This window comes from Eriocheir sinensis, chromosome 58 (genome assembly GCF_024679095.1).
Source record: "Eriocheir sinensis breed Jianghai 21 chromosome 58, ASM2467909v1, whole genome shotgun sequence".
Lineage (NCBI taxonomy): Eukaryota > Metazoa > Arthropoda > Malacostraca > Decapoda > Varunidae > Eriocheir > Eriocheir sinensis.
This window is the reverse complement of record NC_066566.1, coordinates 3,808,609-3,825,116: the sequence shown is the minus strand read 5'-3', so window position 1 is coordinate 3,825,116 and position 16,508 is coordinate 3,808,609. Positions and strand designations below refer to the sequence as shown.

The following is a 16,508-nucleotide window of genomic DNA, read 5'->3' as shown; positions in this document are numbered from 1 at the left end:
AACAAAGGAAGAAAGTGTTGGAAATTAATAAAGTTAATAACAAGTAACTTCCTTGATTTTTTCCTTTTTTTTGGGGGGTATTTCGTTGGGGAAGGTAAATGGTTGACTGAAGATGTAGAAGAGGCGTACGAATTAAACGGGTTCGTGGGATATTAAAAAAAGTAATAATATATGGACATTTTACCCCGTTTCGTAGATTTAACTATAATATCTGGCAACATTTTCTTTTCTTAACGCCGGTAAGCTCTCATAAGAAGGCCGGGTCTCTTGGATGGCCCCAGCTCGTTAGTGACGCGCGCGAATGTTATTTATAGTGATGCCGTGATGTATGACTAGAGTGTAACTGTGCGTATGACTTGCTTGGCTCATGCTGCCCTCTGGTGCTCCTCTTGAACGAAGTTGCTGTAGTTAGGGTTGATTGAAGATCTGAACAGCATGTGGGTAAGCTTGATATAACTGTCAGAGTGCATCGGCAGGATTCAAACCTAGGGCATCAGCCTCACCCCACGCTGATCACTCGCAGCCACCACCTCCCCGGTTTTTGGAATTTAACTACTCGTCTTTACTCTCCATCTCACTATTATAGCATAGAATGGGGTAATTATAGGCAAGTGAGCGGAAAAGGAGAGACTGGCATAGTTGATTTCTAAGGCCGGGGAGGCGGTGGCAGTGGTCAGCATGCAGGAGTGTAAATGATATACAAGTTACCTCCGATGGTCTTAAAATCATCTTCGCTGTCTCGAACTTACATTCATTTCAGTACTGGTTAAGGATGAATTATTATTATTATTCATCCTTAACCATAATTACTTGAAATAGGGCCATGATTATGTAGATGGGTGACAGATAATTGAAATATCTGTATGAAGAGAGGATGGAGAGGAGAGGTTAGCAGAGAGTTACACTGGTCAAAGGCAAACATTTAATTGACATGGGCAGACATAGGTAAAAAAAAACACACACCTAAAAGTATATATGCTCAGTTTTTAATAGATGGCGATAAATAATGTGTATACAACTTGATAAATATAATGAGATATGTACAAGAAAATGGAATATATGGATGGAATGGATTAATGGAAATATATACTTAAAAAAATATCAATTATCCAAAGAAATGTCTTCAAAGTCTTTACAGGTGTTGGGCAGAAAGGGAGTAAGAAAGAAAAAAGAAAAAGAAAGAAATCTAAACAACAAAAACACATCTTCGTACGATCACAACAAAATTACGAAAAAAAAAAAAATCACAAACCACCACCACCACCATCATCATCACCATTCTGCTTCTTTTTCTGCGGCGACGACGAAGGTGACATCGACTGCAGGGATGACGGTGACGATAGGGACACATCACCCCCACCCCCTAAGGACTGGGAGTTGAAGGCACGTTTCCCCAGCACGGTCTCTATCATGGCGAGGGAGACATTGTGGAGGCGGTGGGCCAGTATGGGGTCCATCGCGGGGGCCGACGGCATGCAGGGTACACAGTTATTGATGTAGACGCCGCCGTATCGTGCGATGTCGGTGCTCGCCGCGCAGAACACCGAGCTGGCACAGGCTTGTTGCTATGGGGTGAAAGTTATGGTAAGGTTGGTTTCGTTATTTGTGTACTTTATAATTTTCTCTCTAACTTGCTAGCTCTTTCTTTTCTCTCCTCTTTGCCTATTCATTTTCTTTCTTTTCTTCTTCCTCTCCTTTCTTCCAATCATCCCTTCCACACTCTTGTCTTCCTATCATTCCATTTCTGTCTGATTCTCTTTAACTTGCAAGGTATTTATTTTCTCTTTGCCCTTTTTTCTCTTCTTCCTCCTTTACTTTCTTTTTACTTTCTTCCAGTTACCCCTCTCACTTCTTTTTCTCTCTATCTCCTTCAACTTAATATATCTTTTCTTCTTCCCTCACTCTTCTTTTCCCTGTTTTTTCTTTCTCTTTCAGTTCTTAACCTTCATTCTGTCTCCATTTTCCTTTTTCTTTCTTCATTTTCTATCCACTTCACAACCCCCCTTTCTTTCCTTTGTCCAACTTCTCCCACTCAAATGTATACTCTCCCTCTCTCTGCCCCACTCCTTACTTGTCCTCCCTTGCCCATCCACTCACCCACAACCTTCCTCTCCCACACACACTTATTAAAACTATCAGCAATGGAATAGTCTGCCAGTAAGTAAGATTAATAGATTCACCATTAATATACCTTCAGTCCCTTCCCAGCAACCCTATTCCTCACTCTCTTACTCTTTTCTCCTACCCACACTCCCTCCTCCCTCCCCACTCTCCCCACTCACCAGGGTCTTGGTAAAGGGCCGCACCAGGGTAAAGAGGAGTCTGTAGGGCCACCAGTGCCTTGCCAGCCCACTCGGCACAGCATTGCCAGGGTGAACTGCATAGAAATTGATCCCCTGCTCCCCTGCCGAAGTTAGGAGAAAGAATTATAGAGAGTAAGAAGAGGACGAAGGATGGAGAAGTAGGCAAAGATGAAGAAAAACAAATAAAGCAGGGGGAAAAAGAAAGAGAATAAATATAGGGGAAGGACGGTAGATAGACAGGGAGGGAATGGAGTGATAAAAGATCAAATGAGTAAAAGAAAGAGAAAAAAGGAGATAGTGCGAGAAGAAAGAAAGAAAAAGGAAGTCAAAATATACAAACTATTATATATGAGGAGACAGCTTAACACAATTGCACACAGGCCCATCATTTTGGCATACTTTGGGGGAAGGCTATAGGGCATCTTTCAAGAGGAGGGTATCAGGACGCCTCTCCTCCCGAAATTGACCTATCTTTCAGCCACTCCTCTTGACTCTTTTGTAGGAGCAGTGAGTACTGGGCTTTTTTTTCATTAGTTTCCTTTTTTATTTTTCCCTTGAACTGTTTCCTCTACTGTAAAAAGAAAAAAAATCATAGGTTCATGAGTTGGGGGGGGCGGGGGGGTGTGAACAAAGCGAGCATGCACAGTTGGGGGAAACTTTATAAAAACAAGCACTTTTAGGGTAATTTTGAGACCGATATAGAAAACATTAGGGGAGCTATAACCCGCATAGCCGCCCTAGAAATTACGGCCCTGGCACATTATGATATTTTTTATTAAGTGTAAATAAAAACTAACCAACAGAGGAGCCGTAATTTTAAGCTCCTATGAAGAAAAATAGCCAAAAAAATGTGTCTATGTTATTCTACTTCTACTTCTACTATTACTTCTGCCGCCTCTCATACTCACCAAAGCGACGCTGCATCTCCAGAGCGGACAGAACGTTGCACAGCTTGGTGTTGCAGTATGCAGTGAGGGAGACGAAGGGGGAACGCAGCGACGGGGACAACACATCCTCCCGCATGCTGTCCACCTCAAGCTTGGAAAACCTGCAAATGAGAGGATGGACTTGACTGTTTCCCTCTCTTCTGTTCTCCTTTCCTCTCCTCTTCTCCTCTCTTTTCCTTTCTTCCCTTCTCTCTTCCTTTGATCTCTCTCTCCTCTCCTCTTCTCTAATCTCTCCTCATTTTCCCTCTCCTCTCCTCTTCTCTAATCTCTCCTCATTTTTCCTCTCCTCTCCTCTTCTCTAATCTCTCCTCATTTTCCCTCTCCTCTCCTCTTCTCTAATCTCTCCTCATTTTCCCTCTCCTCTCCTCTTCTCTAATCTCTCCTCATTTTCCCTCTACTCTCCTCTTCTCTAATCTCTCCTCATTTTTCCTCTCCTCTCCTCTTCTCCTCGTTTCCTCTCTCCTCATTTGAATTCTCCTCTCCTCTCCTCTTCTCTTCTGTTCTCCTCTCTCCTCATATTTGCTCTCCTCTTCTCTTCTCTTCTCCTTTCTCCTCACTTGAATTCTCCCTTCCCTCCCTTTGCCTTCCTGCTTTATTTCTCCATTTCTCCCTTCCCTCACTCATACCCTCTCCCTTTCCCTCCCTATGTCTTCCAACCTTATTCTCCCTTTTTTTCTCCTTCCATCACTCATTTTCTCTTTTCCCTTCTGCTCTCCCTTCCCTCCCTTTGCCTTCCCACTCTATTTAACCTTTTCTTTCCTTCGCTCACTCATTTCCTCTTTTCCCTTGCCCTCTCCTCTCATCAGCTCCTCACCTGTGGGCCTCGCAGGAGACGTAGATGACCCTGGCGGGCGCACACTTGGCCAGGAGGGGCTGGAGGAGGAGTGTCAGGTAGAAGTGGGACAAGTGGTTGACCTGGAACATTGTCTCAAAGCCGTCGGGTGTGTGGGTGTGTCCCAGGCCAAACACACCCGCGTTCAGCACCAGGATGTCACAACGGCTGCGAGGACAAAAGGTTGGCAATGGTTTACACACACATTCAGACCACACAAACCCAATGATCCGGACTAGTTAAATTACAACAAAACAAATGCCCTATTGGTCAACAAGACTGTATTTCTGGCTTAGTGAATATTGAGTTTGTTTTTAAATTAGTCAATTGTGTTGCACTGAACCAATGAAGAGAGAGAAAGAGATAAGAAGGGACAAAAGAGAGTAAATAGAAAAAAATGAACATTCTCTCCATTCTCTCATTCACTTACCACCTTTGTTATAAATAAATGGGAAATAGGCAATAACACACACACACACACACACACACAACCACACACACACACACAACCATACACACACACACACACACACACACACACACACACACTCACCCAAAGCGCACAGCAAAGGCTTGAGCAAAAGTCTTCACATTAGCCAGGGAGGTCAGGTCAAGGGTCATGGGGTTTAGCGATGCACTCGGCCGCTGTTTGTATATCCTCGCGGCCGCCTCCTCCCCCTCAGCCAGCTCCCGGCACGTCATGACAACTGTGCATCCGTGGTAGGCCAAGGAACGCACCGTCTCATACCCTGCGGGAAGAGGGAAGGAACTAGGGGTGGATTGGGGTAGAAATGAACAGGGATGGAATAGACTGGGGGTAGGGAAAGACTGTGAGAATGATCGACTGAGGGAAGGAAGAACCAGGGTAGAGAAGATTAGAGGAAGGATAGACTGAAGTGGAATAAACTATAGTAGTGGAATGGAATGAAGTGGATTACAAAAGACTGGGGTGGAACGGATTAGAATGGAGTAATCTGGTGGGTAATGGACCAAAGTGGAAAAGACAAGCGTGGAATGGATTGGTAAGGAATGGACAGGGAAGGGAACAGACTAGGGATGAAAGATTGGATTGGTATAGAACTGAATGGACTGGAATAGAAGACTGGAATGGAATGAACTGGGGTGGAATGGTGTATGCTGGAATAGAAAGTAGGCAGAGATGAAAAAAATAAAAATAACTAAAACAAGGGGAAAAGAAAGAGAATAAATATAAGGGAAGGATGGTAAACAGATAGGAAAGGAAAGGGATAAAAGAGCAAATGAGTAAGCAAGGGAGAAAAAAGGAGAGATAGTAGGAGGAGAAAGACAAAAAAAGAAGACAAAATACACAAAAAATTATACGAGGGGAAATGGAATGGAGTGTGTTAGAACAGGCTGGAAGGTGATGGAAAGACTGTAACAGATTAGGAAAGAAGGAAAAAGGTTATAACATGAAACTAACTGGAATATAATTAACTGAAATTATATAAATAAAGGCAGGGAGAAGCAAAACACACAGCCATACCAACATTTTTTCAGACAAGTGGAAAGATGAGTGGACAGAGAGACAGGCAGATGGATAGAGAGACAGATACACAGCCAGCCCTCTCACCTATCCCAGAGGAGCCCCCCGTCACCACTGCCACCTTGCCGGTCAGGTCCCTGCCATGCAACACCTGAGTAATGAGGAAGAGCAATTAATTAAGGTTAAGAGATAAACACAAGTAAACACACCTGAATAATGATGAAAAGCAGGTTAAGGTACAGACACACAAGTAGTTACATCTGAGTAATAATGAAGAGCAGGTAAATGAAGGTAAACACAAGTTAATACACCTGAGCAATGATGCAAAGCAGGTTAATTAGGGTAGAGGGATAAGGAAGAGAGTAAATACATGAGTAGGTACGCTAGTGGATAAAATATTGATTCGTCTTACTCTAAATTTGTTGTGAGAAACTCCATTCCAAGTGATGTCATTCTTCTTCCTCCACTTTCCTCTCTTTGTCATTTCATTTCCCATCTCCCTCTCTTCTCTTCTCATTCACTCTCCTCCCTTTGCTAGTTCATTTCATCGCCCACTCTCTCCTCTCCCTTCCTCATTCTTCTTTCACTTCTCCCCCTGTCATTTCATTCCCCACTTTCCTCTCTCCCTTTATCATCCTCCACTGTTCTCCCTTCCCAACTCATCGCCCACTCTATTTTCTCCCTTCCTCGCTCTTTCTCCACTCTCCTCCTTTACTAGATGGAAAAGTGGATTAGTAAATTAAAATAAAGACAAAACTGCAAAAAATAAACTAAGTAAAAGACATCTATTAAAGAAATCAATAAGGAAAATAATGAAGTAAAATAAAATAATGACTTGAGAGAAACATACATACATACAGACAAACAGATAGACAGACAACTAAGAACCTCACAACACAACATGACCTCCACCCCCAAGCCTGCCCTATGATCTGAGCTGACCTGACCTGACCTGGATGCCGGTGGTGCTGGAGTCGAAGCGCTGCCGCAGGTCACCCAGCGACCGCGACTCTTCGACAGCAAAGGCCAGCCTGGGGTCGGTGTAGGTGGTCTTGTGGTTGATGTGGTCCACGAAAAACACCTTCCCGTCCTCAGTGATCTGACGCTCCCACCCAAAAGGCAGCTCTGCGGGGTGGAGAGAAGGGAGATGGAGGGTAATGCAGTAGCAGTGGTGGTGGTGGTGTTTCTTGTAGTAGTAGTAGTAGTAGTAGTAGTAGTAGTAGTAGTAGTAGTAGTAGTAGCGATAACAGTCTAGCGATAATTTTAAGCCATTTGCATCAATCACTTCATCAAAAATGCCACCACCACTGCTCTCACTACACACTATAACTATAATTTGATACTACTACTACTGCTGGTACTAAAACAACAGCACTCACCTCCAGTCACTTTCTTCCTCTTGTTGGTGCGAGGGTGGTACCATTGTGTGGTTTGGGTGGCATGACTGGCAAGGAAAAGACAGTATATCATCAGTAATAGTAGTAGTAGTAGTAGTAGTAGTAGTAGTAGTAAAGGCTACAAAGCAGTGGTATTAGCTGTACTATTTGAAGCTGTGGTAGTGGTAGTAATGCATGAAGTTATAGTAGTGGTATAGGAATGTCACAGTATGGAGTTGTAGGTGTTTTCTCACTCACTGTGCATAGAACACAAAACCATCGGCTGTGCACCGCTCCTCCCAGCCCGGCGCCATCTCGTCCTCGCTGTCTGTCTCCGGCACATCCATCGCCCCCACTCACAGACTAGGCGGGGAGGAAGGTGATGAAGAATTTTACTATCTAAACAGTTGATTTAGGTGTCAGGTGTTTCAACTGAAAATGACCTCCACTTTTAAGTTACAACCAATTTTTTAACCAACTAACCTTGGTTAAATAAGCAAATTAAATACACCAGTAATTGTGAAGCCACACTGAAGTAGGCAGCCTCACATAATTAAGTCGTTTATGCAGTAAACTGATATGAGCCAGGAACTAAAACCTTAACAAATATGAAGCACATGAAGTATCCTATGCACTCCACATGCTATTTATTTTATATTTGAAGCAGTAGTTAACTAGATTAACCCATTTACCAAACTTTAACCATAAACCCAACTTAGCATTGTCAAAACTCAGGACCTAAAACGAATCAGAAGCAAATGCTGCTCTGTCGGGCGGCCCCTCGTACTGACACCCTGACACCAGGTCTGCCACGTGAGGCTGCCAAATTTACCTGCTTGACTCACCTGGCAGAACCATTGCCTCTTCGCACGCCCCGCACAACATGATTTACATAGATTTACATAGAAAATCAGACCACACAGACCCCATGGTCCAGACTTGGTGGTCTGTCCTTAAACCTAAGTGATTTTACATTAACCAGAAGACTCCAAAACGTTGCATTTCTACTCTAGTTGCATTAGCATGTCAGCACACCCAGGACACGCCTCCCTTCTCCCTGGCGTCCACTCCTTTGCTCTGCGCTGAGACTCACTAATAGGAAAAACTACACTTAATTAAACACACTCACCGTCTGCTGCCAATACGTGTAGAGGCAGCCAGGGGAGGTCTTCTTCTTCTTGGGTGTTGTATGGGGCTCAAGGCAGCACAAGGCAACACACTCGCCTCCTTCCCACTTGTAGAATGCGCACGGCAACGATGTAAACAATGCGGCAGGAATGCGTACACCCAGTATTGTATTTTTTTTTTTATTGATAAAATGCAGGTGTCAAACTCAAACTGGAGGGGTCAAAAGCTGCCATAGCAATCATAAGTTGCCATAGGAGTCAAGTGTTATTAAAGGAGTCAAAGTTGCCATAGGAGTCACAAGTTGTTACAGGAGTCAAAAGTTACCATAGGAGTCAAAAGTTGCCAGAGGAGTCAAAAGTTGTTATAGGAGTCAGTTGTTATAGGAGTCAAAAGTTACCATAGGAGTCAAAAGTTGCCAGAGGAGTCAAAAGTTGTTATAGGAGTCAGTTGTTATAGGAGTCAAAAGTTACCATAGGAGTCAAAAGTTGCCAGAGGAGTCAAAAGTTGTTATAGGAGTCAGTTGTTATAGGAGTCAAAAGTTACCATAGAAGTCAAAAGTTGCCATAGGAGTCAGTTGTTATAGGAGTCAAAAGTTACAATAGGAGTCAAAAGTTGCCATAGGAGTCAGTTGTTATAGGAGTCAAAAGTTGCCATAGGAGTCAAAAGTTGCCATAGGAGTCAGTTGTTATAGGAGTCAAAAGTTACCATAAGAGTCAAAAGTTGCCATAGGAGTCAAAAGTTGCCATAGGAGTCAAAAGTTGCCATAGGAGTCAAAAATGGTTGCAGGGATCAAAAGTTGCCATAGGAGTCAAAAGTTGTTACAGGAGTCAGAAGTTGCCATAGGAGTCAAAAGTTGTTACAGGAGTCAGAAGTTGTCATAGGAGTCAAAAGTTGCCATAGGAGTCAAAAGTTATTACAGGAGTCAAAAGTTGGTGCAAGGGTTACATGTGGCAACATGGCAGACAAAGAAACACCAAAAGCAGCCAACACAAAGACAATCTGGCCAAAATATGGAACCACTATAGTTTGATTTATTCTTTCATAAAGTACGCACACTTAATATAAAACCATTCATGTGCTTACCTTTATAAACACTTATTGCCTATGTGGTACTTTTTAATAGCCTCTAACTATTTTTTTTTTTTTGGGGGGGGGGGGGGTATTTCGTTGGGGATATACCCCAATGGAGGAAGGCGATGCATGACGCGCAACCCCCCAGACGGCTGGTAGAGAGATACCCAATTCTTTCAAGGAGGAGGCCCAACAACGGGGCTGAGGGTGTCGGAAAGAGCCCACCTTTCCACCCCCATGGCACCTAATAGGTCTCAAACCCACACTCTAGCAGCCCGCCGAAGCGCAAGGCGGAGACTCTACCACGGGACCACGGGAGCCCCATCTAACCAATTTCTTATGTAGGTATCCTTATGCAATCCCAAAGCCAATATTTAGTTTTGATACATTCCTCTAATTTTCCATTGAAGTAAGGTTATATTACCTTGTATGTCCCCTTAAAACAGTCAACAATCAATACTGGAATCTTAGATATACATGCTCTTTGTTTTTAATATGGTACACTAGATCATGACCAGTACTACTAAAGTATATAGTATAAGAATTTTCCATTCAAGATATATTATAAGTATTTAGTAGTTACTTGTTTCAGTGGACTTGGTTGTGGGTTGGTTTTAAAGGAAAAGAAAGTTACCTGAAAGTAAAACAAAAAGGTTATATAATAACATTGCATTTTTAATCTAATTCAACAAAATGTAGTTAACAAAGTGTTTGAAATTTTTGACATAAAACAATTAGCTACCCATAAAATTCAGTTTGTTGTGACCAGCACACTCAAAACAGTGCTGCACTCACACACACACACAAGAAAACAGCCAAATTTTCAAAATATAGAAAATAGAACACTGGAATGGGCAGACTTGGCAAACCTTTCAAGGTTAACTTTAAAATAGTAAAAGCTAGAAAAATTAAATAATAAAATATGATAACACTAACTGGAAAAAAATATGATACGTACTCATTGCACCTTTATGCCTCCTGATTGTGCATTCTAAATCTCTTCCTAGTACTGTATCAAAGATGACCCATGTTATGTCTGTGTTTAGGCAGCAACGTTTCACAATCAGCAACACATGGCGCTGTTGTATGAGTGTGTGCTGCTCAGATGTACAAATCACAGCTTCACAGCGACCTACTCTGTCCTAAGTTTTCAGCAGTGGTATGGGATCATGTTTGTCCTATACTAATAACAGGTTTATAATGTCAACTATATTGGTTGGCAACAGATTACTGTAATATAAATTCAATGCTGTGCTTATGTAGTTTTTTTACTAAATAAGCACAACATTTTGTAGCGCTGTACTTATGACCTACAAAGACAAGGATATGGCAGTGATAATTGGCTTCTTAGGAAAAATCACTGTAGAAAACTAGCAGACTGACTCTTCTCAGTATACCTATAGGTGCAACATCTTATAGATCTAAAATCTGAGGAGTTTGTGTTCCCTGCCCAAAGTTAGTTATTTCAAGGCTGAAAGCTACAAAGTAGTAAAATTATCTCATTTTATTGAAATATTGGCTTCATTGATTAAAAAGTAAACCTAAAATATAAACAATGCAAAATTTTTCATTGTATGAACAAATAATAAAATTTCTGAGCCAATAGCTGTTACATGATATACTGAAAAAACAAGAAATCACACTGGCATAAGGCAGACATTCAGTTACACTTCTCCTCTGCTACAACTAAGGCATGTCTTATTTGGTACCTACACACGTTAAAAAAGACCCTGAAAGTATTTGGCTGCACATAAGCCCCTGACTCCATCCTGGAAGAAGTGATTCGTGTTTTTTTTATATCACACAAGTCTTGGTCCATGCCAACCTTCTGGCAAACTTGACTGCAATGTTCTTGTGTGCCTGGTGATGTAAGAAGATTAAAGCAACTGAGTTTGAGCACAAATACTTCAAACCTAAAGTCGTGTAATTAAGTCACCAGGTTGTATTTAACTGCTTGACAACTTAGTGAACTCAGCATTCATGGAAAGGAAATCTTACTGCTTGCTGAGAAGTAGAAATCATTATCTGAAGGGAATGTGCCACAGTAGAAAAAGAGTTTGAGGAATAAAAGGCAAAAAAGCAAGTAACCATGTGTGATTCCCAGATAAGGTAAGAGGCATTGTGCGAGAACTGGATGAATAACACGGCTTACAATAGTCAACTCCTATTGATCATCTCTCTCTGAGCTAGTTTGTTCTATTACCTCCCTCTCCAGGGCTGTATTTAAGAGGGGTCTATGGGGATGAACCTACAGAACACATTACTTAATCTTACATGGATCTTAGCATGATCTATGATCCTCGATTGCTGAACACTATCCGCAGAATGTTGAACAAGCCCACGAATCAACTTCTAGATACAGCCCTGACCCTTTCACGAATGAACTGTAATGCAGGTGCCATCAAGCAGCTGGGGGTGTTAGTAACCTCTTTCAGCACCTCAACACTCGCCCTCAAACAGCCCTACACAGCTACCCTTCAACACTTAACACTAAGCAGCCAAAAGACAACACACACCAACACAGGAACGCAGCAATTAATTCTTCTCTCAGCACCCCCTCCCACATAATCTCTCAGTGGTAAGCACTCATAATATTCAGCATTTAATTGTCATAACAAAAATCATTATCACAAGCTAATAGTTTAACAGTATATCAATTTGTTTATTTTATTTGGATATGAATGACAAGGACACAGATTGAAATCATATAATATTTTCTCTTTAAATATATATATATGTACATCATATTTTGACTATTGAAACACTGTTCAAGTTGCCTAAAAGAAAGGAGTCTTCACCCTGTTCCTTCTGGAATGTTGGCTGGCTAGATCATCTTCCGGATCATGTAGTTGAGGATTCCTCCGTGCCTATAGTAGGTCAGCTCCACGTCAGTATCAAAGCGTAGGATTGTGTTGAAGGAACGATCACCCATCTGTTGGAGGAAGGAGAGGAGGCGATGCATTATGAAGGAGACATTCAGCAATTTTTAGAGCTCATCTCCATCTCATTAGCCCTTAGACCTGCAGTGGATAAAAACCAGTGGTGGGCACCGCTAACAGAAAAGTTAGCTTTGCTAACTGGTAATCCACTAACTAAAAAGTTAGCTTCACTGACGCTAAACTGCTAAACTGATAAAGAAATGTGGAAGCTAATGCTAACTGCTAACTTTTTATATGGATTTAGCTTCGGTTTAGTATTTTGGCTCTAAAACCCTTAACCCTTTCCACACATGACGCAGACGTCGGCGTCACAGTATGGAAAGGGTTAAGAGGAAATGGAAGAGGATTAATCCTCTTCTACACCTCTCATTCCTCTTCTAAATTCCTCTTAATCCTCTTCCATTTCCTCTTAAGAGGTTTAGAAGAGGATTAAGAGGAAATGGAAGAGGATTAAGAGGTTTAGAAGAGGACTAACTCTTTCCATATGGTGACGCCGACGGACGCACAAGGACACCACTGCAAAGCCTCTCCAGGACACAAGTTCACTAACTCACCTGCACAGGAATGGTCATGCCAGTCTTAACTTCCTCTGGAAGGCTGATGGTGAAAGCTTCTTTTCCAGTGATGCCCAAGGAGTCTGCATTTTCTCCCTCCATGTACTGCAGGGGAATGATGCCCATGCCCACAAGGTTGCTGCGGTGGATGCGCTCATAGGACTCAGCAATCACAGCCCGTACACCCTGCACAGGAAAGGAGCATTGTGACTATTCCACAGCTGTTATTAACTTGCTCAAACTGATAAAATAAGATAGTGGGTGTGAGTGTGAGAGAGGCACATTGGGGGGATGGAAGGACAGGACTAAAGTGAGATATGAAGAGGTTTTGACAATCATTAACCCGGTAGCAGCGGGGATCATGTTTCTTAATGGTCCCTCCAAGCGAGAAAAATGAGAAAAAATCATCCCTCACACAAACCATTTCATAATATATATCAAAGCATTTGTGATCAGATTATGTATCATCTTTTTTTGGGGGGTTTATATCATGGCACAAATTTGGCCTGTCGCTGCTACACGGTAAAGCCACAAATTTGGCCTGTCGCTGCTACATGGTAAAGCCACAAATTTGGCCCGTCGCTGCTACATGGTAAAGCCACAAATTTGGCCCGTCGCTGCTACATGGTAAAGCCACAAATTTGGCCTGTCACTGCTACACGGTAAAGCCACAAATTTGGCCCGTCGCTGCTACCAGGTTAACTTGCTCAAACTGATAAAATAAGATAGTGGGTGTGAGAGAGGCACATTGGGGGGATGGAAGGACCGGACTAAAGTGAGATATGAAGAGATCTTGACAATCATTAAAACAAGTCACTCTTGGCACAGGTAACGCACCAGGAGGAAAGGTCCCTTGGCTGCCCAGTCCCTGGAGGAGCCTGAGCCATACTCCTTCCCGGCAAGGATGATCACTGGCCGCTTCTCGTCATGATAACGCTCAGCTGCATCAAACACATCGACCTGCAAGCATTTCAGTCAGTTAAAGTCGATGAGGAAAATATATTCAATGTCCTGTAAAAGAAATAGTTCACTACTAAATTACTAACTCACAGTACAGTGTGTTATTATTTCCTGATTACTTAAAGATGAGAAAAAGGTACAGCTCCATTTACAAAAAACTATTTAATAATGACATGTTAATATTCACTCTGCTCAAATTATAATGAAAGTGTAAAAACAAACATGATGACCAAAAGGGAATACTATCTACCATAACCATTAGAAACTTTTGAAGTCTCAGGAGCAGTGCACATAAAATAGTTGTGTTGTTACTACATGACCCTTTGCTATGTTTCATGATATACACCTTGCCATATTACTTTATTTCTTTAGTATTACTGGCACCAACCTCTAAATTATTAACTCATCAACATTAAATTAGTTAGAATTATTTGTAAAGTTCATCATCCCCCCCAAAGACATGTCAACATGATAACTAGATTCCCGTGTTTGACAATCCCTTGCATGAGAGTACAGTACCTCCTCTTGGGACGGGATGTGGAGGGTGCGCGGTCCAGCCTTCTTGGCAAGCTTGTTCACCAGCCTGATGTTGGCAAAGGTTCCCCGAGCCATCACAGCATCATTACCTCTCCGAGAACCATAGGAGTTGAATTCTCGGGCAGTCAAGCTGCAAGGAGTCATCATTATTTTATCATATATAGTACAGTTTTCTTCTATATAATTGTCTACTGGATGTTACTCTATGTCTCCAGGAAATGGGGTCTTACCCACCACAGACTGAAGAACCAATGAGATGGGTGAGTACCAAGGCAAAGTGCAGTTTACAGTATGCCTCCAACCTTACCTTGATCTATCTATTCATGTCTCCCTGGCTTCTTTTGCATGGTTGTCTAATGTTTACTCTTCCCTATACACTCTTACTCTTTGAAAGAAAGGAAGCATGGAACAAGGTGTTTTGTTCTTATATGAATACTAAATGGAATGGTATATAAAGGTGGTGAGAATATCCTAGCTTCCTTAGTATGGTTTTCTTTTGTATGCTCTTAGCTATCCATTCTTATCCTTTAGAGCCAGGGAAGCATGAAGCAGGACACTCCACTAATATGAATACAAACTACATATAAACTGGGAGACACACCATAGTGCCCGGTATTATAAGACTTTCGCTTCTCACATCAGCTATTTCTAAAGGTCAAAGAGGGGATCAATCGGGTTCTAATGAGTGTTTCTTTAGGTTCACGGTACAGTAGAAGGGTCAAACTACCACCAGGGTTATAAAACTACTTCTGGAAATGCCCAAAACTCCTACGAAAGCCTTGTCAAATATGTGAACTTGGGCGACGAAATGTTTAGTAATACGGCCCAGTGGATTTTGGCTGCACAATTTTCTTTTTATACTCTTTCACAGCCACTCTTACCCTTTGGAGGCCAGGAAGCGCGCAGCAGGGGAGTTGCGTGCGATGGAGCCAGCCGGGGAGATGTGGTCTGTGGTCACCGAGTCCCCAAGATGAAGCAGAGCATAGGCGTTCTCAATGCTCCTCACAGCGGGCAGGTCCTACAGAGATAATAATAATAGTTAGTAATATTACCCTACCCTCTGTCCCTTCACTTTCATATTCTTCTATATTATCTCATCTTTTTTCTACTTCTCTCATTGCTTCCACTGTTATTGTCTCTCTCAGTATCTCAGGTGTTTGGGGGTTGGTGAATTGGCAGCTTATAGTGTCTGCACCCCTCCCTTGCCACCTGATTCATCTCTTACACTAATACTAATACTACTACTAATAATAATAGCAATAATAATAATAATAATGATAATATACAATCGTCCTTAGAACCAGAATCACCTTGGTCATGCCGTCGAAGAATGGCGGCTTCTTGATGTAGGTGGAGCGTGTGTCCCAGGGGTAGAGCATACCCTCGGGGGCCTCCAGCTTGTTCCAGCGCTCGTTGCCGGTGGTGATGCGGGCGTACACCTCCTTGAACATGGTGGGCACCACATGTTCCTGCTCCACCAGCTGGATGTCGCCGCGCTTGGGCCAGATGTCTCTCAGGAACACTGGCTCTCCGCTGTTACCATGACCTGATGGGGAGTGCATCCAGTAGTAACACATTGATCTTATTTATATTCAAGGTACAGGTAAAGTTGGAGGCATATTCTATAGCTGTGTGTGGCATGTGATGTGATTTCTTATTCATATCTATATTTATTTATTATTTGTATCTTATTTATATCAAGGGTAAAAGGTAAAGTTTGGGGCATACAGTACAGTTGGGCATGGCATGTGATGTGATTTCATATTACTAGTTTTCATTCAGCATCTCAATAGTATGTACATGAGCTAAAAATTTCATCATCATCATCATCATCATCGTTTAACGTCCATTTATTCCCTATGGCGGGGTTGGACGGGATATGAGCCTCCTCCACTGTTGCCGGTCCATAGCCATTTCTTCCGTGATGTTCAGCCTCCTCATATCTGCCTCCACGTTTTCCTTGGCCTTCATTCATCCTATAATAACTTCAATCTGCTTTCCTATGATTATTACACTCCTAAACATAGAATAAAAAAAGAATCCATATAGATATGTTAGTTACCAATAAAGAAAGCATCGCCTACAATCTATTCACCCTGGAGCAACTTTTTCATGTACTTCCCTGTAAGTATTAAGCTCACAGGCATAGAAAAAAGAAAAGGAATTAAAGACAAATATCACAGCTTACCAATACACCAAGTCTCAATAGTCACACTCTCTGCTTTTTGCCTCTCAGTAATAGGCTCCCAAACATAGCAAAAAAACATAGTAACCATAAAAAAAGGGAACCATAGACAAATATTACTGTTTTTCATTGGGGTGAGCCTCAATATCCACTCTCTCTGGTTTTGCCCATC

At 42.1% G+C, this 16,508-nt stretch overlaps 2 protein-coding genes across 5 annotated transcripts in view; both read right to left on the bottom strand.

Moving 5' to 3' along the window:
- Positions 1-908: 908 nt before the first annotated feature.
- LOC126985064 (WW domain-containing oxidoreductase-like) lies at positions 909-8,246 on the bottom strand. Of its 2 annotated transcripts, XM_050839403.1 has the most exons (10): positions 8,092-8,246; positions 7,221-7,325; positions 6,966-7,030; positions 6,539-6,711; positions 5,674-5,737; positions 4,636-4,831; positions 4,065-4,250; positions 3,212-3,351; positions 2,283-2,404; positions 909-1,565 (listed from the first exon to the last, which is right to left on the bottom strand). In XM_050839403.1, exons 2-10 carry the CDS (start codon positions 7,307-7,309, stop codon positions 1,245-1,247), a joined length of 1,356 nt encoding a protein of 451 aa, XP_050695360.1. In that variant the 5' UTR covers positions 7,310-7,325; positions 8,092-8,246; the 3' UTR covers positions 909-1,244. The 2 variants fall into 2 exon arrangements, with proteins under 2 accessions (XP_050695360.1, XP_050695361.1); XM_050839404.1 differs by lacking the exon at positions 6,966-7,030 and having other exon boundaries at positions 8,092-8,200.
- A 1,569-nt stretch (positions 8,247-9,815) lies between these two features.
- The window catches only part of LOC126985061 (cytoplasmic aconitate hydratase-like), a 31,634-nt gene continuing 24,941 nt past the window's right edge, over positions 9,816-16,508 (bottom strand). For 2 of the 3 annotated variants that reach the window (XM_050839399.1, XM_050839401.1), the window contains 6 exons: positions 15,462-15,697; positions 15,033-15,169; positions 14,134-14,281; positions 13,492-13,614; positions 12,655-12,840; positions 9,816-12,093 (listed from right to left, as the gene is read on the bottom strand). In XM_050839399.1, the coding sequence (XP_050695356.1) occupies positions 11,986-12,093; positions 12,655-12,840; positions 13,492-13,614; positions 14,134-14,281; positions 15,033-15,169; positions 15,462-15,697 (938 nt within the window). In that variant the 3' untranslated portion in view covers positions 9,816-11,985. The remainder of the gene's footprint in view (positions 12,094-12,654; positions 12,841-13,491; positions 13,615-14,133; positions 14,282-15,032; positions 15,170-15,461; positions 15,698-16,508) is intronic. The other variant, XM_050839400.1, reaches the window with a different exon arrangement.